Source organism: Anomaloglossus baeobatrachus, chromosome 4 (assembly GCF_048569485.1).
Source record: "Anomaloglossus baeobatrachus isolate aAnoBae1 chromosome 4, aAnoBae1.hap1, whole genome shotgun sequence".
Classification (NCBI taxonomy): Eukaryota; Metazoa; Chordata; class Amphibia; order Anura; family Aromobatidae; genus Anomaloglossus; species Anomaloglossus baeobatrachus.
In genome coordinates, this window is record NC_134356.1 from 378,694,553 (window position 1) to 378,717,034 (window position 22,482).

Genomic DNA, 22,482 nt, shown 5'->3' on the forward strand with positions numbered 1-22,482 from the left:
TATGAACCAAAATTGAGAGCTGCTCTGATAGATCTAGCTGTCTATGCATTACACAGAATACAAATTATATTTCTTCTGCTGTAGCAGCTAAATGAGTTTTCCCAAGCAGTACAAGCTGAGTAAAGAAGTCAAACCTGCAGTGATTATCTGCTATGAAGAATTTACTTCTTTCATCAATTATCCTGCTGACGTCTGTCTAAAATGATAGAATGGTAGAAGCAAAGCATTGAAGTGTAACGATCATTTCAGGAGAACTTGCAGCAGAATATCCGTGTCTACCTCTAGTTCCTCTCCTCCCTTCCCCATAGAATTTAAGGAGCTACTGCCATCTCCTATCTCAGTAATGTAAACATCTTGGTAGACAGATTGTACCAGTGAATTGAGAATAAGAGATCAGATCAGGAGAAGGAAGCAGACTTCTCTCATAAGATATATTACAAAGTTTCTTATCCTCAGTTAAACTATTAATTCATGGGAAAAAAAAAATAATAAAATGATGGTTACGGTTTAAGAATAAGAAGTTTTTAGGTTAAAAAAATATATACAATGTAATTCAGTGTAACTATTTTATTTAAACTAGCAATAAAAAGCATTATTAAATTTCTAAGAGCTAAATGTATTGTAAACACATTCATATTCACCGTAGTAACAGTTTCATCATGCTAATGGCTATACATTTCCATTCTGTAGTAAATGTATATACAATATGTGAAGACAGCGCAGACAGACATTACAGACTAATAGACAAAACTTTAAGTACCCAATTAATGCAAACTAGCTCTCCTCTGGAAGGAAGAAAACTCATTCGCCAACCCAGATTCCCATCTGTAGCCCAATATTTTGTTTTCATTGTTTGTGTTCTTGTCCCTTGTCATTACAGAGCAGAGCATTGGTTTCCTGGATGAGAAAGTACCGACCTCAAAAATAAAATGTAACCAACACCATAATATGTGGCAGGCACAGATGTTACACAATATGAAGACTAAATCTATATACATTATATTAAAGGTCATAAAACAGACACATTAAATAGCATGAATAGCAAGCAATTATATTACAACAGCAAAGTCAATGATAAAAATAAAAAAACTAAAAGACATACGACATATCGTCTCTGCACAAAAGACAGTCAGTGCGGGTTTGTAAGAAAGAACAAATTGTAGCTTACATTATATGAGTTATTTTGCATGTGCACAGCACAAATAAACATCCTGGATATTATTGTAATAGGTCTCTATGCAAGCCACCTATATAATACCTTATTACATATTGTGACACAAATCGGACTCTGAAAAAGATGTGATATTGTAGATAAGTACAAAGCAAAATTTATAGAAATTCATGTAATGCCAGCGGCCATAGATGAAACTGTGACACAGGTACTATATGTGGTATGTGTGTTTGTATTTGCCTCTGCATGTCTGTAATAATACCAGTGGTAAAAGCAGTGACTCAGCAATATGATTGGATAGCAACATTGAAGTGTAACACATACTAGCTCTTTGAGAAAGCTGGAAAAACTAGACTCAATATTCTAACAGTGAATTGTCAACACTGACTTCAGATCTTGGTGAATTGTACAATATACAGATGTACCCAATCTTAAACTAACACACAAGAAAGATCACAACACATGAAGGTAACTTAAAGGGATTGTCCACAACTAGGACAACCCCTTCTGATTCCACATGTTTACCACAGGTATAATAAATCCTATACTCACCTTCCCTATTGGTGCCTTTCCAGCGGTGTCCGGGGCTCACATGGGGTTGAGACATCATGTGAGCCCTGCAACCAATCATCGCCAGCTTCTCTCTCTTCACCTTCATACACAGAAGCAATCAACAGGATGTAAGTATAGCAGGTGTGCTCACATCCTGTTGATTGCTTCTGTGTATGAAGGTGAGACAGAAGCTGGCGATGATTGGTTGAAGGACTCACGTGACGTCTCAACCCCATGTGAGCCTTGGACACCACTGGAAGGGAGCCGGTAGGGGAGGTGAGTGAAGAATTTTTTTATTTTAAACGTGGAATCAGAAAGGGTTGGCTTAGTAGTGGACAACCTTTTTAAACACAACAAAGTCACTGAATTGCTATTGTTTAGATGAGTTATGGCCCCCTTACACATTAGATTAGGTTTCATTTTAATGACAGCCATCTTGACAGTCTCTTCCATTCACAAGAAAACTAATTTGGCCAAGCGTATTTGTGTTCTCTAAGAAAAGGCCACTGACAGACATCTCTGCCACCGACTGATCTCCAAGAGAATATATATTTGGTAGTCTGAAACTGAACATGCCCGATCGACATCTTCCCCAAGAATCAGTGCCTTCAGATACATTAGTGTTGGCCGAACCCGTCAATATTGGAGCCTTTACACTCTCTTTCTCCATCGTTATATCTTTGTTATTTTAAGAACAGTTACATCTGTATATTGATAGACATATATTTAAATATCTGTGTTACTTAAAACATTCACACCACTGGCACAGTTATAAATCTACTATTTACATAAATAACAATTTTACGTAGTAACTGATAGAAGAGCCTCACAAAGCATTAACATATATGCCAATTCTGATACTTTGCTATAGTTTATATTACATTATAAGAATAGTGTCCAATTTACTGACTCATAATCACTACTAGATATTCCTTTGGACCAAGAAATTGTGGTAATTGGTCTTTGCAAACAACATGACAACTTTCTAATGTTATATACCACAGTCATATGCTGCTTTAAGTTACCAAACCTTTGACAATGACAATTAATGTATAAAAGTTATTGTGGCAATTCCTGAGGGTATACTAGGCACAATGGTCCATATGTAGGAAAGTAAGTCTAGCTCCCTGACATTGCCACATTAAAACCAACTAAGGTGCAAGATTATATATTGCTTTTTATGTACTAAAATGTAGGTGATTTATCAAAATTGTTATCAAACATTGATACGAAGATAGCAAAAAACACTAAAGTGAAATGAACTCATCAGCAATGAAGTTTCCTCAGTACTTGTTTAAAACAATTTATTTAACATTAAGACTGTAGGTTTGATATTGAATGGAAGGCATTTTGGAATAAGCCACTGGATTTTTTCCATCATAAAATGCCTAAGGCCCCATTCACATGTCCGAGATTCCGGTATGTATGACGTCCGTTTTCATACGCACTGGCGACACGGACATACGCAGACCCATTAAAAGCAATGGGTTTGCGCACATATCATTGTTTTCACAAGAACAATATATCTGTATGGAGGACACGCATGTCTGTGTGTTCTGCACGTTGACAAGTCTGTTTTCTCCTGCAGCATTGCTGTCACACAGACCACACAGTGATGTAATCCATATGACATGAGTGTGACATGTACCAGAGAAGATGTGTCTCTGAAATAAAATGATTTTCTATACTCATCTGTCTCCAGCGCTGCTATTATTTGCTTCCGGGCCCACTCATTATGCTCATGAATATTCACTGCACTGCGAACCCGGAAGCAGCTGCGCTTGAGACAGCAGTGCTGGAAACAGGTGAGTAAAGTAAGTAAGTTCCTGCTCTCCGTGTGCTATCACGAATAGCACACGGAGAACACATCATGGGTCATGGTGGGCCATACACACCTTCAACATGATCCGTACAAGACGTCAGTGTTTTGCACAGACGTGTTAATAAAGGTCTAATACTGGTGACAAAAAGTACATGTGGACACTATTTCTCCTATTAAAAACAAACAGTATTTGTTAATTTTTAACACATGTATCTTTTGAGGGACCATATTCAACAGATATCACTGTCTACAAATGGTGTCCACATAAGAAAATTGCCTTTGTATACGCAAACCCCAGAAATTGCACATATTTTCAATGACAGTCTATTCCTAAAGGGAAGCTATCACAAGAAAATTATCTTTTTTTAAATCAAGTTATTGTTACTTACATTTCTTAAAAAAAAGTTGACAATGTTTTTTTCGTTAAATCAAGATCTGTGATAAAAAGAAAATTAGCAATCTTGCCATTTTCACACTGGCCACTGGGTCTTTTTTAATCTTATACTTCTTGCTCTGTTACAGTTTTAAGGAAGGTTTCATATTATCAGATGCTTTATTAAAGTGACAGATAAAACCTCTATACACAACTGATAACATAGGATCCACCAAACACAATAGGTGATCTCAAAGCTGACGCTGCTCCTCTTCTTTCACAATGACTTTTACACAAGCTCATTAGACACTTTAATATAATAGATAGGGCCGGAATCTGATCATTGTGACTTTGTACATGTGTTGTTTCCTGAAACCACAGCAAGTTATAGTCTAAAAAAGCTCCAGTGGCCAACCTGAAAATTGCAAGATTTTTTATTTTTAATTTTAATACAGAATGTGATATATGAAATATTGCCAAAATCACAGTTTCCCTTTTCTCAGAGCTTCCAGCCCTAGGACCCCTACCATTCAGGAGCTGAGCAGGATAAAATGATCTATGGCTGTTCACAGTTCTATTAGTCATGGATATTCTAGGGGTTGCTCTCTGGAGGAGTGGGTTTGGGTGTTGTATGTTTTTCTTCACACAGGACTACTCTATATTACTTCATTGTTTTTTTATCCAAATATTCATTTATACATTAGAAATATGGTTCAGAGTTAGACATAATACGGAGTTAATAAAGTGTATGATCAGGATCTATTGACTTCCACGAGGATAAGGCAATCATAAGAAATGTTTCAGAACTCTATTGACTAATATTACACCTTTCCAATATGGAAGTAATAGATATTGTCATGTGAATGGGGCCTTAACATCGTAGAAGCAAATGTTGATATCTAAGTTACCGTAAAATGGTACTCTGTAAGCAAAATTAAAATGTAACGTTTATTTTTATGTTACAATAACTAAGTTCCAATGTACAGTCTTAAATATGTGTTAAAAAAACCCTGCAAAATATAAAAATAACAAATTTGGATTTTCACATAGATCACATAACAACATCTTTACACTTTACCTTACTAATTTGCTGTTTGATTTAAACAATGTACTAAAATAATATCATTAAGTTTGATTCCTCCAGCTTAGACAAGAGAACACGAACATTGAGCTTCTGCCCCTTGAATAATAATAACAATGATGAAAAACACAAAAAACAGGATTCTGAGAAACCTTTCAATGCATTAATTAGGTTTGTAGAATTTCATATTTTCCCTTTTAATATCAAACATTGGTCTGGGACTTCATTTATCAAAAGTGGCTAAAAGAAAAATGGCCTTTGTTGCCCATATCAACCAATCACAGCTCAGCTTTCATTTTACCAGAGTAGTTTATGAAATGTAAATTGAGCTTTGATTGGCTGCGATGGACAACAAAGAGTTTAGCTTTTTGAAAGTTTGATAACTGAGGTCCCTAATAGTTTAAAACACACGTCACATTTCCTTTGAAAAGCAGACCTATGAGATTATTCTAACGATAGCTCTCACCACTTTCCTCTCTTCCAAATCATCTTCATGTTTTTCCAACCATACTTTATATTACTTTCATATTTCTTTCTTTATACAACATAGGCCTTAAACTCCCCATTGATTTAGCCTACAGTTTACTAAATGATTCCTTGATACAGTTTATAAGTACTGTGGATTTGCGTCTTCTGTAACACTATTAAGACACTTTGCTGGATCTCTCCAATACATTTAATACGTTCTACGCTTCTACAGTATAAATAGACTCTGGACCAACGGTGAGTATTAGTTACAACATGAAACCTTATTTGTTATGTGCATTATAATTACGGTCTGAAAAATAAAAATCTAATAAATAAGGGTTAATAAAACCAAATTTGACTCATGTACGCTAACACATACACAAAAGACCAAGGGTAAGTGAAGGCATCTACCACCAACCGGTTCAATATTGGTGCTAAATGCTAAATTACTTGGGCATTTAGTTGCTGTTACAAAAGAAAAACTTCAGTATCATAAGTTTACTTGAAGTTTTGGTGAAATAAACCAATTGGGTGGCTTGTAACAACTTATAGCTGTAAATAGAGGAGTAGCCAATCCTTAAGACCCAGGCAATTGATTTCTCCGGTTCCTGCTTTTCCGGGTGTTCATAATGAGTTTTAATTTACTATATTCCCCTTTGTGCTTTGGTATTTCTAACGCCGGGTTTTTTTTCTGCCTGCTCTCTTTGCAGTATTGGTTAATTATCTGCATCTCAGAGTGACTGAATGATCCAGTGAGGTCCTTGGGGTGAAACTGCAGTCCACTCAACGTGCTGGCCCAGATCCACTGAGATTTATCAGTCATGAAAGTCACAAGTTCTGGATCCAAAATTTTTAAATTGATTTTTGCGACTGTTTGCTTAAATGCATTCTCAGTTGCTATGCAGTGATACAATCCTTGGTCAGTGTCCTGAATAGATCGAATAAGCAGTCCTTGACCAGTGGAAATGATCCTTTCATTCAGCTTCACCTGTGAAAGAAGTGGAAGAGATTTATCACAGAAGTATTTAGGCAGTCCTGTAAAACAAACATATAGTATTATAAAGTGGAGGCAAATGGCTAACATTTCAATGCTCCATTTGTTTGTCTGTTATTGCCAAACTATTGTATGATACCGTGCACACATTTGTTTTAGTCTTTAAAAGTTAATTCTTTTTAAAAAATTCTGAAAAATAATTGATTTCCAAAGCGTAAAGCAGGGGTGGGGAACCTCCGGCCCGCGGGCCGCATGCGGCCCGCCATGACCTTTTATGTGGCCCCCGGGCAGATTCCCGGGGGAGGCAGTGCTCGTGCTGTCACCGCGGTTTGCTGCCGCCGGCCCTTTAAATCCACACATTGCTGTTTGTGCTGCAATGTGTTCTCCCGTCGGCCAGTGCCAATTGTGGGCGGGTCCACAGCAGCCTCACAGTTTCTAGCCTTGTGTGCACGCCCCCTGCCCTCCGGAGATCAGTGCCCGCCTTCTCCTTCTGATGCAGTGTGTCCGGCTCCTGCACTCCGGTGATGTGAGTGCAATGCTGCTGTGAGTCCAGCGCCGACCCTCTGCTGCTATGTGCCCTGCCCAATGCTTTGTGCCTCCCCACACCAGTTCTGTAAACCTTCTCCCCCAGAGTTGCATGAAACTCTCAGCGCAGTGTGGCCCCCAATGTCCTGTGTGCACCCCTCCCCCAGTCCTGTGTGCAGCCCCCCAATGTCCTGTGTGCAGCCCATCACCCAGTAGTCCTGTTTGCACCCCCCAATCCTGTGTGCACCCCTCCCCCAGTCCTGTGTGCAGCCCCCCAATGTCCTGTGTGCAGCCCATCACCCAGTAGTCCTGTTTGCACCCCCCAATCCTGTGCACCCCTCCCCCAGTCCTGTGTGCAGCCCCCCAATGTCCTGTGTGCACCCCCACACAATCCTATGTGCAGCCCATCACCCAGTCCTGTGTGCACCCCCCAGTCCTGTGTGCACCCCCCAGTCCTGTGTGCACCCCCCAGTCCTGTGTGCACCCCCCCAGTCCTGTGTGCACCCCCCCAGTCCTGTGTGCACCCCCCCAGTCCTGTGTGCACCCCCCCCAGTCCTGTGTGCACCCCCCCAGTCCTGTGTGCACCCCCCCAGTCCTGTGTGCACCCCCCCAGTCCTGTGTGCACCCCCCCAGTCCTGTGTGCACCCCCCCAGTCCTGTGTGCACCCCCCCAGTCCTGTGTGCACCCCCCCAGTCGTGTGTGCACCCCCCCAGTCGTGTGTGCAGCCCCCCAGTCGTGTGTGCAGCCCCCCAGTCGTGTGTGCAGCCCCCCAGTCGTGTGTGCAGCCCCCCAGTCGTGTGTGCAGCCCCCCCCGTGATGTCTGTGCAGCCCCCCCCGTGATGTCTGTGCAGCCCCCCCGTGATGTCTGTGCAGCCCCCCCCGTGATGTCTGTGCAGCCCCCCCCGTGATGTCTGTGCAGCCCCCCCCGTGATGTCTGTGCAGCCCCCCCCGTGATGTCTGTGCAGCCCCCCCCGTGATGTCTGTGCAGCCCCCCCCAGTGATGTCTGTGCAGCCCCCCCCAGTGATGTCTGTGCAGCCCCCCCCAGTGATGTCTGTGCAGCCCCCCCAGTGATGTCTGTGCAGCCCCCCCCAGTGATGTCTGTGCAGCCCCCCCCAGTGATGTCTGTGCAGCCCCCCCCAGTGATGTCTGTGCAGCCCCCCCCAGTGATGTCTGCGCAGCCCCCCCCCAGTGATGTCTGCGCAGCCCCCCCCAGTGATGTCTGTGCAGCCCCCCCCAGTGATGTCTGTGCAGCCCCCCCAGTGATGTCTGTGCAGCCCCCCCCAGTGATGTCTGTGCAGCTCCCCCCAGTGATGTCTGTGCAGCCCCCCCCAGTGATGTCTGTGCAGCCCCCCCCAGTGATGTCTGTGCAGCCCCCCCCAGTGATGTCTGTGCAGCCCCCCCAGTGATGTCTGTGCAGCCCCCCCCAGTGATGTCTGTGCAGCCCCCCCAGTGATGTCTGTGCAGCCCCCCCCAGTGATGTCTGTGCAGCCCCCCCCCCAGTGATGTCTGTGCCTCCCCCCAGTGATGTCTGTGCCTCCCCCCAGTGATGTCTGTGCCTCCCCACAGTGATGTCTGTGCCTCCCCACAGTGATGTCTGTGCCTCCCCACAGTGATGTCTGTGCCTCCCCACAGTGGTGTCTGTGCCTCCCCACAGTGGTGTCTGTGCCCCCAGCCCCGCGTGTGGTGTCTGTGCCCCCAGCCCCGCGTGTGGTGTCTGTGCCCCCAGCCCCATGCCCCCAGTTAATTAATTGCTTCACCCAATATAGCAGGGTCATTTAAACATTGATAATTTTGTGCGGCCCCCGAAGGTTGGTAGAAATTTCCAAATGGCCCCCGACAGAAAAAAGGTTCCCCACCCCTGGCGTAAAGGAACAGGTTTGGGTAAAGATGTCTCTTAAAGGGAACTTGACAGCAGATTCATACTCCCCAATCCACAGGCAGCATGTATCAGATGGTAGCTGCCAGAGATGAGCGATGTTCGAATCGAACCATTCGCCAATTTCAAATTCGAGTGATTTTGGGCGGTGTTTGAGTCGTTCGACGAACTCGAACGATTTGCTTCAAGTTCGGTCATTCGAGTTACCGTTCGATAACGGTTCAATCACCAAAAGTATAGCTAGTTACTAGCTGGCTTTTCACTGTAATACTGTCAGTCACTGTTAATAATGATATTATCAAAATTCAGCATATAGTGTGCAGGGGGGACGGGGTTTAGATCAGTGCTGCTGAGTGCTGAAAGAATGGCGATCGCCATTTTTTTTTCCTAACCGCGTGTACAGTGGGGCAGGCCAGGCTGTCAGCCAATCACAGACACACACACAGCAAAGTGGATTTTTGCCAGACAAGCAAGGGCATGTGTCATTGGCTGTGCATGTCACATGTCCTTGCCCTATAAGACCCGGCCATTTTCCCCATCGCCACCATTATCTCTCTGCTGCGGGTGTGTGACAGTCAGCACTCCCACTGCTGCTGCTGTGTGTGCTATAGACTTATACAGTGCAATCTACACATCGGTTTAGGGATTAGGGACTACTTGCAATTTCAGCCCTTTTCAGGGATACATTACAGCAGTTTATAGCCATTTATCCTAAGCAGGTCTGTGCCAGCGCTCTTCAAGGGTTTATCACAGCGTCTGTCTAAATCAGCTCAGGCAATTCCTTGGGGCATATTTTCATTGTCAGGGATAGTAAGTGAGGGTTCCTCTGCTGACAAGAAAGCTACACCACCTCTGCATTGTACACCACCTCTCCATTTTTGCTAAGCCATTTTAAGTGCAAAAGGTGCAGGCAGTTCCTTGGGGCATAGTTTAATTGTCAGGGATAGTAAGTGAGGGTTCCTCTGCTGACAAGAAAGCTACACCACCTCTGCATTGTACACCACCTCTACATTTTTGCTACGCCATTTTAAGTGCAAAAAGTGCAGGCAGTTCCTTGGGGCATAGTTTCATTGTCTGGGATAGTAAGTGAGGGTTCCTCTGCTGACAAGAAAGCTACACCACCTCTGCATTGTACATCACCTCTCCATTTTTGCTACGCCATTTTAAGTGCAACAAACAGTGTCCAATTTGTTCACAAACAAAATGATTGGCAAAAGGCCAGATGTTGGTGGAAAGGGGAACAGGCGTGTTGGAAAGGGAAAAACGTTTGCGTCCGTGGGGTAGGTGGTAAAGCAACAGTAACATCTGCTGAAGAAAGGCCATCTTCCAGCAAAAGTAAGATGTCTACTACTTTCCATGGATAATCTGATATGATCCCTTTGTTACGGAAACGACCATTGCTACCAAAGTTAGATAAGGCACAAAAACAGCAGATGCTTGAATGGATCTCAAGTGCTCCATTAAGTGGCCTCTCCTCCACCTCTACTTCAACATCCCAAAAACTCCAGTCCTCTGAGATGACACCCCAATCACACTTGCTTTCTACCAGCTCTCAAGTCTCCATCCGCCCTGCAGAGTATGGGGTAACAGAGATGGTTGAGTCTGCAGAGCTGTTCAGTCACACTATAGCCTGGGAATCAGAGGTCTGCTCCAAAGCTACAGTGAGTCCAGGCAAGGAAATGATCTGCAGTGATGCCCAGAAGCTTTGTGAGTCAGATTCAGGCCCAGATGAAGAAGGTTCTGAGCATAATGTAGACCCTCATTCCCAAACTGTAACTCCTCTTGGTGGAGACAATGAGGAACATGCTGATGACGATGATACCTGATTGGAATGACAACTTAACTATTCGGTCAGGGCAGGAAGAGGTTGGCTCTGAGGACGAGGGGAGTGCAAACACACAGGGTGATGATGAGGTTGTAGATCCCACTTACTGTCAACCCCACAGTCAGGCACTCGATGAGGTCAGCAGAGGCGGTGGAGGAGGATGCGCCTGAAGATGAGGTTAGCTTGCGCCTTCCTGGACACAGATGGAGTACTGGAAGCACATCAACAACTGCATCCTCAGCCACAACTCTGCCTCTGAGCACAAGTCGGGGTGGCTCTGCAGTTCACATGGGCTCTAAGCCTTGCCTAGCCTGGTCCTTTTTTGACATCACAAAGGATCTCCCAACTCATGTCATCTGTAAGATTTATCGCCAATCTCTAAGTAGAGGCCAAAACCTCACTAGTTTGACTACTTCGTCCATGAACCATCACATGGATATGAAGCACAAGTCGCAGTGGGAAACTCACTGTGCTACAATGCAGCCTAGAGGAGCGGGCCAACCACCGTCTGCCCCTTCAAGTGCATCCGCGCGCTCTTCATCCTCTATGACTGTGGAGACAGCAGTCACACATGCTTTTCGAGGCAGACCTTCCACCTCTTTAACCGCAACAGGCAGTGTGATTGGCAGGTCGTCAGTTGTTTTGGAAGTGGAAACAGCTGCTGGTGTTGAGCTCTCTCAGACATCGAGAGCACCACCTTCGGATGAAGGCAACATTATGTCTCCGCCTGCACTTTCTTTACAGACCAGCAGTTTTCCAGGGACACCCTACTCAACGCTGTCTCAGCACAGCAGCCAGCCCTCAGTCCCCCAGATGTGGACAAGTAAAAGACCATTTACTCCTAGCCATGACAAAGCTAAGAGGTTAACTTTCACCATCTGCAAGCTGTTGGCTACAGAAATGCTGCCTTTCTGCCTGGTGGACACAGAGGATTTTTGAGACCTTATGTCCATTGCAGTGTCTCAGTACCAGATGCCCAGTCGCCACTACGTCTCCAAGAAAGGTGTGCCTGCGCTACACCAGCATGTCGCACACAACATCACCGCTTCCGATCGCCATTTTTTTTTTCCTAACCGCGTGTACAGTGGGGCGGGCGAGGCTGTCAGCCAATCACAGACACACACACAGCAAAGTGGATTTTTGCCAGACAAGCAAGGGCATGTGTCATTGGCTGTGCATGTCACATGTCCTTGCCCTATAAGACCCGGCCATTTTCCCCATCGCCACCATTATCTCTCTGCTGCGGGTGTGTGACAGTCACCGCTCCCACTGCTGCTGCTGTGTGTGCTATAGACTTATACAGTGCAATCTACACATAGGTTTAGGGATTAGGGACTACTTGCAATTTCAGCCCTTTTCAGGGATACATTACAGCAGTTCATAGCCATTTTTCCTAAGCAGGTCTGTGCCAGCGCTCTGCAAGGGTTTATCACAGTGTCTGTCTAAATCAGCTCAGGCAATTCCTTGGGGCATATTTTCATTGTCAGGGATAGTAAGTGAGGGTTCCTCTGCTGACAAGAAAGCTACACCATCTCTGTGTGTGACAGGGTGCATTTCACCACAGATACTTGGACCAGTAAGCACGGACAGGGGCGTTACATGTCGCTGACTGGGCACTGTGTAACTATGGTGAGAGATGGAGAAGGGTCTGCTGTACAAGTCTTGCCGTCCCCACGAGTTGTGCGTCAATCCTCTGTATGTAGAAGTTCCTCAACTGCTTCTGCCTCTTCCACCTCATCTGGGTCCTCCACCTCCGCCCAAAGCCTGTCTGGTCTGGCCACCCGCATTGTAACTGCGCACAAGGAATCCCGCACACCTCCTTACTATGCTGGCAGCAGAGCTCAACGGCATCAGGCGGTCTTTACGTTGAAATGTCTGGGAAATGTGAGTCACACAGCTGAGGAGTTGTGGTCAGCTCTGGAGACCGAGATTCAGCAATGGTTGTCTCCACTCAACCTGCAGCCAGGGAAGGCCGAGTGCAACAATGCTGCAAAGCTGAGTGCGACCCTTCGCCGGGGCAAGGTAACACACGTGCCTTGTATGGCTCACGTGTTGAACCTTGTTGTCCATCAATTTTTAATCCACTATCCCGGCCTAGATGGGCTTATGCACAGGGCACGGTCACTATGTGCTCACTTCCGCCGTTCACACGGTGCAGCTGAACGACTTGCATCGCTCCAGAAGTCTTTCGGCCTGCTGGTTCACCGCCTAAAATGCGATGTGTCGACACGCTGGAATTCGACTCTCCACATGTTGCAGCGACTGTGACAGCACCGCCGAGCCCTGGTGCAATACATTATGACGTATAGCCTGGGCCAACGAGATGTAGAGGTGGGGCAGATCACGCTGCTGGAGTTGTCTCAGATCAAGGACCTATGCACCCTTCTGCACAGTTTTGACATGGCCAAGAAGATGTTTAGCGCTGACAATGCCATTATCAGCATAACAATTCCAGTCATTTACATACTGGAGCACACTCTAAACAGTATTCGGAGTCAGGTAGTGGGACAAGAGGAAGGGGAGGAAGTACAGGAGGATTCATATGTGGAAGGGATACCAAGATCTACAAGATCCCAGACGTTCAGCATCACCAAGGCAGCAAGCATAGGACGGTGGGGGAGAGGGATTAAAAAGGGCACATGGTAGCAGCCAAACTGTTGAGGAAGGTGCAGGAGCCCAGGAAGAAATCGAGGACGAACTGGCGATGGGCATGGAAGACTCAGCAGATGAGGGAGACCTTGATCACATTTCTGTTGTTCGAGGGTGGGGGGAGAGGTCAGAGGAAGGAAGCCTGATTCTCACCTTGCCGCTACAAAAACAGCAAGGACTTGGTCCTCCTGGATGCGCAAGACACATGAGCTCCTTCTTGCTGCACTACCTACAACATGACCCTCGGATTGTCAGAATTACGAGTAATGCTGACTACTGGGTTGCCACACTCTTAGATCCCCGGTACAAGTCAAAATTTGGCAAAATAATTCCAGCCATAGAAAGGGTCGCACATATGCAGGCGTATCAGCAGAAGCTGTTATGCAATCTTAGCTCTGCTTTTCCACTACACACCAGTGGAGCACAGAGTGAATCTCACAGTTGTAATTTGCCAACGATGGCACTGTCGAGTCATCATCAGTCAAACCGTACCAGCAACACCGTATCTGGTGGTAACAGCAATTTTATGGAATCATTTCATGAATTTTTTAGACTATCCTTTGCAAGGCCACAAGACACAAGAAGTCTGACACATAGTCAACGCCTGGAGAGGATGACCCAGGAGTATCTCCAAGTGAATATCGATGCCATGACTCTGCAACTGGAGCCTTGCTCATTTTGCGCTTCCAATCTGTAAAAATGGCCTGAGCTCGCCACTTACGCCTTGGAGATCTTGACGTGTCCCGCAGCCAGCGTTCTCTCGGAACGTGTCTTCAGTGCTGCTGGGTGTGTGCTGACAGATAAGCGCACGCGTCTGTCCAGTGACAATGTGGACAGACTAACGTTCATCAAGATGAACAAGTCATGGATCCACAAGGACTTTTCTACCCCTGTGTCATCCTGAGGAGAGTAAAGGCTTGTGGATTTTGATTGTGCTTCATGCAAATCAACATGTCAAGTTTGCAACTGGGGGACAACTGATGCCACTTAAGTGGTGTCTGTGGCCCAATTTTTGGAAAAAAGGGTGAATCTGGTTGTAGTCCCCTTTTTGTTTTTTTTTTTAAATGTTCCAAGATGAAGAAGTCGTGGATCCACAAGGACTTTTCTACCCCTGTGTCATCCTGGGGAGAGTAAAGGCTTGTGGATTTTGATTGTGCTTCATGCAAATCAACATGTCAAGTTTGAAACTGAGGGACAACTGATGCCACTTAAGTGTCTGTGGCCCAATTTTTGGAAAAAAGGAGACTCTGGTTAGAGTCCACTTGCTGTGTTTTACATGATTTTAGAAGAGCATGACATGCCTCTATCTGTGTCTCCTCCTCCTTTTACTCATCCAGCTGTTTTGTTTTCGCATGAGTATATGTACTTGTCACTTTTCCATGTGTTTGTGGTGTCTTGTGAGTTGTTTGTCACCTTTTTGACACCTTAGAAGGTGTTTTCTATGTTTTTGTATGTGTTTGCCTGCCATTGTTTTCCATGGGGTTCGAAGGTGTTTGTCAAACGTTCGCCGAACACACCCGCCATTCGACGAACCGAACCGAACTCTAACACTAGGGGGGTGGCTCATCTCTAGTAGCTGCACAATTTCACCCAGGTATGGTTTACTCTGAAACACTTGCTAGGAAAAGCAGAGATGCATAGGAAATTAGTTTGGGCATGTAGGTCCCCCGCAGCTTCTCCTCGTCCTTTGCCAGTGATAAACAGGTCTCTCACGGAGTGCATGTAAAGGGAGAGATCTATCACTCAAGGGGACGAGCCTGTCTGACTAGTCTCAGTCTCCAGAGCTATTAAACTGATTTTCTCTGAAACACTGAAGCATTTTATAGTCTCAGATGATGCAGCCAGTGTCTTATATTTTGACCTCCAAAATTATGATATTTTGAAGGTAAACTAATAATTCCCTATATCTACATATCAATATAAATACATTTATAGTGAAACTTGTGACATAATGATTATCAGTACAGATAAACTATTTGTTTCCTAAATGCATTAAACATAAGACACAATATTTTTTCAGACGCTGGTATTTTACAATGCTGTATATTGGAAATAAGTATGCATTATGTGGTAATGGAACATACAATGCAGAATGCAGTGCAATATTAGGTGGCTGACATAAGTGTAAGGCTTCTACTATTAACCACACATACATATACGTAGGTTTGGTTTATGTGTTTCTGTCTGCTCCATATAAAGGCTCTAGTGTGTAGCATTAACATGATCAGCTTCATTGTGGATTACATCTGGCTCTGAAAAATTCTTATCTGTATGTTCACTACAAAGATCGTAAGATACTTAGTTTTATTTTATAGTGAAAAATATTTCCAAGTAACATTTGTTTCTTGGCAATCTGAAGCCTCATTTCCAGACAGTGATGCTGGTATTGTCTAGAAGCAAAGCACAGCTGGTGATCTGGGTCATGCTGTAAAGGTTAACAGCTCCAAATTGTAAAGAATCACTGACATCCACACAAGAGGAACTACTTTCCTGGGAAGTGAAAAATTAGGAGTTGAACAATTTGTTGATTTGTTAAGTGTAGAGGTCCCATTTTCAACTAAAACTTTCATCCCAAGTAACAAGCATGATTATGTTCCACTAAATCCTGAACATGAAACCTGTGCCCCTGTGTGTAAACTTTAGATGGTAAATTCATGCTGAAAAGAACCAAGAATATATTGATGTAGAATAAAAGAGACAATCTCAGGGAATTCATGTTATTTTTAGAGTTGAGTGAGTACCTAACTATTCGTACTCGCTATTCTCATAACGAGTACTGTCTACTACTCGAGTATTCGTTCCGAATAGAGTGTTCAATGCAAGTCAATGGGGAAAAACTCGCAATATAATGAGCAACCCGAATTCAGCACTATTCGCTACACGCATGCATAGTACAGCATTCGGGTTACTAGTTACTCTGAGTTTTTCCCCATTGACTTGCATTGTACACGCTATGAATATGTGAGTATTAGACAGTACTCGTTATGAGTATAGTGAGTATGAATGTTTAAGTACTAGCTCAACTCTTGTTATCTTCAGTACACTGATCTCTAGTGTTTGCGACCACTTATGTAATATTGTTGCATCTCCGGAGCTAGGGATGATTCAGTTTTTGTATGTACCCTACCAAATGACATGTTTGCATACTGTGCAGGAGCAGGTTAGAATTTAAAAGTGTTGTCCCATGAAAAGTATTGGTCAAAGCTCAATAAAGCATGATCCACAAGATGCTGGTCACTGAGGTTTCTATGGTTCCATTGATCTATGTTCTTAATGTTCCTACCAAGGGGATGGGTAAAAACTCTTCTAACCTACTCCTCCATATATTAATGGTGCTTGAGTGCTCTCAATTGGAAGAAGAGAAATGCCACCTCTTTCCAGGAATTCATCTATAGAATCTCTGCTATTCGAAGGATGGACTATACGACAGCTATCCTGAATGTAGGGGTTGAATTATTCGAGTCAATTTGGGCACCTTGGGATTATTTTTTGGCTCCACAAAATGGATAATTTTGCCATCTTTCCTCATTACCCTCATTCTCCCTGTGTCTGGGAGTCTTGAAGTACATTGTTTATATTAGTGATCTGCTGAGATTTTGATGGTTCTTGGCTGCTGGACCATGGCGGACTCTATTCCCTTAGATAAAAGTTTCATTGAGTCTTGCTCTGCCATACAAACTTCATGTGATTGTGTTTTTTTTCTGTTTCTCTATGCATAAAATTTCAATAAAAAAGTAGATTTTGGGTACTCACCGTAAAATCTCTTTCTTGGAGCCTTCATTGGGGGACACAGAGACCATGGGTTGTATGCTGCTGCCATTAGGAGGCGACACTAAGGGGCACTTTGCACACTGCGACATCGCAGGTGCGATGTCGGTGGAGTCAAATTGAAAATGACGCACTTCCGGCATCGCATGCGACATCGCAGTGTGTAAAGGCTGGATGATACGATTAACGAGCGCAAAAGCGTCGTAATCGTATCATCGGTACAGCGTCGGCGTAATTCATAATTACGCTGACGCAATGGTCCGATGTTGTTCCTCGCTCCTGCGGCCGCACACATCGCTGTGTGTGAAGTCGCAGGAGCGAGGAACGTCTCCTACCGGCCTCACTGCGGCTTCCGTAGGATATGCGGAAGGAAGGAGGTGGGCAGGATGTTTACATCCTGCTCATCTCCGCCCCTCCGCTCTGATTGGCCGCCTGCCGTGTGACGTCGCAGTGACGCCGCACGACCCGCCCCCTTAACAAGGAGGCGGGTCGCCGGCCACAGGGACGTCGCACGGCAGGTGAGTGTGTGTGTGAAGCTGGCGTAGCGATAACTTTCGCTACGCCAGCTATCACCACATATCGCTGCTGCGACGGGGGCGGGCACTATCGCACTCGGCATCGCAGCATCGGCCTGCGATGTCGTAGTGTGCAAAGCCCGCCTAAGGCTGCTTTCACACCTCCGGTTTCTGCAATGCGGCACAATCCGGCACTTTGCAGGAAAATCGCAACCGTTTTTTTTTGCTGCCAGTTGCGTTTTTTCTGCATAGACTTTAATTAGTGCCGCATTGTGCCGCATGGGCTCCCGTTCGGTCCGGTTTTTGCCACATGCGGCAGATTTAGCCGATGCGGCGGCCGGATGGAACGTTGCCTGGCACGTTTTTTCGTGCGGCAAAAAAAAACGCATCGCGCTGCATTCGGCCGATGCGGCGCATTTTTCAATGCATGCCTATGGCGGCCGGATGCGGTGCGATGCGGCAATAACCGCATCCGGCCGCCGCATGCGGTTTTTGCCACTGCGCATGCTCAGTAGCATGCCGCAAGCGGCAAAAACCGGACTGGTTTTCACCGCATCCGTTGCATAGCTTGCACAGCCGGATTGAGCCGCAGAGCTCAAGCCGGATGTGTGAAAGCAGCCTAAGCAAAACAAGGAAAACTCCTCCTATGCAGTATACACCCACCCAACTGGCAATCGTTCCTCAGTTAGTGAGAAAGCAATAGGAGACAACAGTAAAGAACGAACAATCATACAGAAGTGAACCTCAAACTCAATATTCAACCGTAATATTGAACAGTAACATATGTCCAACACAAGGGCGGGTGCTGTGTCCCCCCAATGAAGGCTCCAAGAAAGAGATTTTACGGTGAGTACCCAAAATTTACTTTTCTTTATCGCTTCATTGGGGGACACAGAGACCATGGGACGTCCTAAAGCAGTCCCACGGGTGGGTCTAATGTTACTCTCAGGGCTGACCTCGGTCCACTGCAGCCTGCAGAACTCGTCTACCGAGGCTCGCATCGGAGGATGCGAAAGTGTGGACCCTGTAGAACTTTGTGAAAGTGTGGAGCAAAGACCAGGTGGCCGCTTTGCAAAGCTGCGACGCTGGAGCGTGGTGACGGACCGCCCACGAGGCTCCCACCGCCCTGGTGGAATGGGCCGTAATCCTGAGTGGGCATGTTCTCCCTCTTACCCGGTAGGCTTCCAGTACGGCAGAGCGAATCCATCGCGCAATGGAGGACTTGGAGGCAGGTAGGCCTCTGCGCGGGTCGGACGGAAGCACAAAGAGGGAATCCGACCGTCTGAATTGAGCCGTCCTGGAAATGTACAGGCGGAGAGCTCTGACCAAGTCCAGCTTGTGGAGAAGAACCTCACGAGGGTGCGAAGGGTTCGGACAAAAGGAGGGAAGAACAATGTCCTCGTTAAGATGGAAAGAGGAGAGCACCTTGGGCAGAAAGGACGGAACCGGACGGAGGACTACCTTATCCAGGTGGAAGACAAGATATGGAGAGCGGCAGGAAAGCGCCGCTAGTTCAGATACCCGCCTAATTGACGTGATGGCAACTAAGAAGGCGACCTTCCAAGAGAGGAACGTTAGAGACACCTCCTGCATAGGTTCGAAGGGGGAATGCTGGAGAACAGACAGAACTAAGTTGAGGTCCCAGGGCTCCACGGGAGGGTGAACGGGGGGCACCGAATGCGCAGCTCCCTGAATGAATGTGCAAACCTGTGAGCGAGAGGCAATCCTCTTTTGAAAGAGAATGGAAAGAGCAGACACTTGCCCCTTGAGAGAGCTGAGTGCTAACCCAGCATCCAGGCCAGACTGCAGGAAGGACAACAGAACTGGCAAGGAGAAGGTCATGGCTGTGACCTGATTAGCCTCGCACCAGCGGAAATAGGCCTTCCACGTACGGTGGTAGATGTGGGAAGAGGAATGTTTCCGTGCTTTGATCATTGTCTGGACGACACTTTCTGAGAATCCCGAGGAAGTTAGTACTGCGGCCTCAACAGCCATGCCGTTAAATTGAGCGTCTGTAAATTCTGGTGAAGAAAAGGTCCCTGAGTGAGAAGGTCCGGTACGTCTGGAAGTCTCCACGGAACGTCGGCGAGAAGGTGCACGAGCTCTGCGTACCACAGGTGATGGGGCCAATCTGGGGCCACGAGAATCACCGGAACTCCTTACGCTTTGATCTTCTTGACTAGCTTGGGGATAAGCGGAAGCGGAGGAAAGAGGTACGGTAGAGAGAACTGCGACCAGGGGATCGCTAGGGCATCCGTTGCGAGCGCCAGTGGGTCTCTTGCTCTGGAAACGAACTGGGGCACCTTGTGATTCCACCTGGAGGCCAGGAGATCCACGTCGGGGGTCCCCCACCTGGAACAGATCTGCTGGAAGATTCTGGGATTGAGGGACCACTCTCCCGCGTCGAGTCCTTCTCGGCTGAGGAAGTCGGCGGTCCAATTGTCCACGCCCGGGATGTGAACCGCCGAGATCGCTGGGATGTTCTGTTCGGCCCAGTCGAGGATGAGAGCTACCTCCCTCATCGCCGCACGGCTGCGTGTTCCGCCCTGATGGTTTATGTAGGCCACAGTGGTTGCATTGTCGGACTGTACCCGAACTGGGTGTCCGCGAAGCAGGGACTTCCAATGAAAGAGAGCTAGGCGAACTGACCTGAGTTCCAAGATGTTGATGGGAAGCTTGGTTTCCGGCTCGTTCCAGCGACCCTGAACTGTGAGGTCTTGGAATGTGGCTCCCCAACCTAGCAGGCTGGCGTCTGTCGTGATGACCTTCCATCGAAGGGGAAGAAATGATCTCCCTTGGAGGGTGAGGGGAGAGCGTTTCCACCATTCCAATGACTCTCTGACTCGAGGAGGGAGCGTAATTGGCTGATTCAGGGAGTGAAGAGACTTGTCCCATGTTGCTAGAAGGAGACCCTGAAGAGGGCGAGTATGGAATTGACTGTAGGGCACCGCTTCCATTGACGCCACCATCTTCCCGAGGATGCTCATGCAGTACCGAAGAGAGAAACGGGGTGCGCGTTGGAGCTTCCAAATCCCCCTGAGGATAGCTGAGAGCTTGTCCTTGGGCAGAAGAACCCTCGCCTGCGTGGTATCGAAGATCATGCCGAGGAATGAGATGCGTTGAGTCGGGATCAGAGATGACTTTGGTCTGTTGATCAACCAGCCGAGACAGGTTAGAGTATCCAGAGTGATGTTGAGACTGTCGCGGCACTCCGACGCCGAGGGAGCCTTGATCAAAATGTCGTCCAGGTACGGGATGGCTAGAATTCCCCGGGTCCGAAGAATATCCATGACAGTTGCCATCACCTTGGTGAAGACTTTGGGAGCTGTCGAGAGCCCGAATGGGAGAGCTGTGAATTGAAAGTGTTGCTCCTGAACCATGAAGCGTAAGAATCTCTGATGAGCTGGAAAGATCGGGATGTGGAGATAGGCGTCCTGGATGTCCACCGAATATAGGAACTCCCTGGGTTCCATGGATGCTATCACTGAGCACAGAGACTCCATGCGGAATCGCCTGAGACGGACCCGCCTGTTGAGGCGCTTGAGGTCCAGAATGGGACGGACTGTTCCGTTCTTCTTCGGGACAACGAAGAGGTTTGAATAAAAACCCCGGAATCTGTCTTGAGGGGGGACGGGGATGATGACCCCAGAGTCTCGCATGGACTGGATGGCCGCGAAAAAACCCTTGGTGAGCGAGGGATCCTTGGGGGGTTTGGACTTGACGAAGCGTGAGCATGGGAGAGAAGAAAACTCTATCTTGTAGCCGTAAGAGACGATGTCTCGGACCCAGGCGTCGTCTATCACGGAAAGCCACGTGCTTCTGAACATGCGGAGACGACCGCCGACCCGGGATGAGGATCCGGGGACGGGAGCCCAGCCATGCGGAGGAGAATCTGTTGGATCTGGAGCTGGAGGACTTGGACTGCTGGCCACGGGAACGCCAGGAAGGTGTTGCCTTAAAGGAGGGCTTCCGTCTCTCCTGACGTGCTGGGGACCGCTCCCGACGCGTGTTGGTAGAAAATTGACAAAAGGGGCGAAAGGGAAAGGCCCGCCGTTTTGGAGGAGCACGGGGGATCCTCCGTTGGGGAAGGAAGGTACTCTTGCCCCCCGTAGCCTCAGAGATGATCTTGTCCAGCTTTTCTCAGAAGAGTCTGGCACCAAAAAAGGGAAGACTGGAGAGAGACTTTTTGGATGCTGAGTCCGCGTTCCACGCTTTAAGCCACACGGCTCTGCGGATTGCAGTAATGTTGCCGGCTGCCAGGGCTGCGGAAGCAGCAGAATCGAGGGACGCAGCTACTAGGTACTTTCCGGCATGTGCGATCTGATCTGCGAGATCTGCCAGCTTGGGCCTGGGAGCTTTAGCCAGGATACTGCGTCGAAGGAGCTTTGCCCAGGCGGAGACAGCCTTGGAGACCCAGGTGGATGCAAAGGCTGGAGTGATGGCGGAGCCGGAGGCTTCAAAGGCCGACCTGGCTAAGGATTCTATGGTCCTGTCCGAGGGATCCTTGAGGGAGGCGCCATCAGACAGTGGCAAGGTGGTGCTGGACGACAGTCGGGAGATCGGAGGATCCACTGAAGGGGCCACTGACCACTTCTGAAGAAGTTCCGGTGGAAAGGGATAAAGGACCTGTGCCCACTTGCGCCTCTGGAAACGCTTGTCGGGATGTTCTCACTGTCTAGAGAAAACATCCTCAAACTCCCTGTGGTTGCCAAAGCTTCTTGGCAGTTTCTTGGCCCTTTTGAAAGGGACCGATTGACTGGTAGGAGCCGGATCTACATCAGTCACCTCTAGGGTCTGATTGACAGCAATGACCAGACTGTCCATCATACTGGTCAGCTTGGAGATATGTTCAGAGTCCAGAT

General features: G+C 47.0%; 1 protein-coding gene across 1 annotated transcript in view; it reads right to left on the reverse strand.

The window, feature by feature from the left end:
- Positions 1-552: 552 nt before the first annotated feature.
- Positions 553-22,482, reverse strand: part of SEMA3C (semaphorin 3C) — a 256,081-nt gene continuing 234,151 nt past the window's right edge. Inside the window, exon 18 of the mRNA XM_075345216.1 lies at positions 553-6,455. Coding sequence (XP_075201331.1) covers positions 6,045-6,455 — 411 coding nt within the window. The 3' untranslated portion in view covers positions 553-6,044. The remainder of the gene's footprint in view (positions 6,456-22,482) is intronic.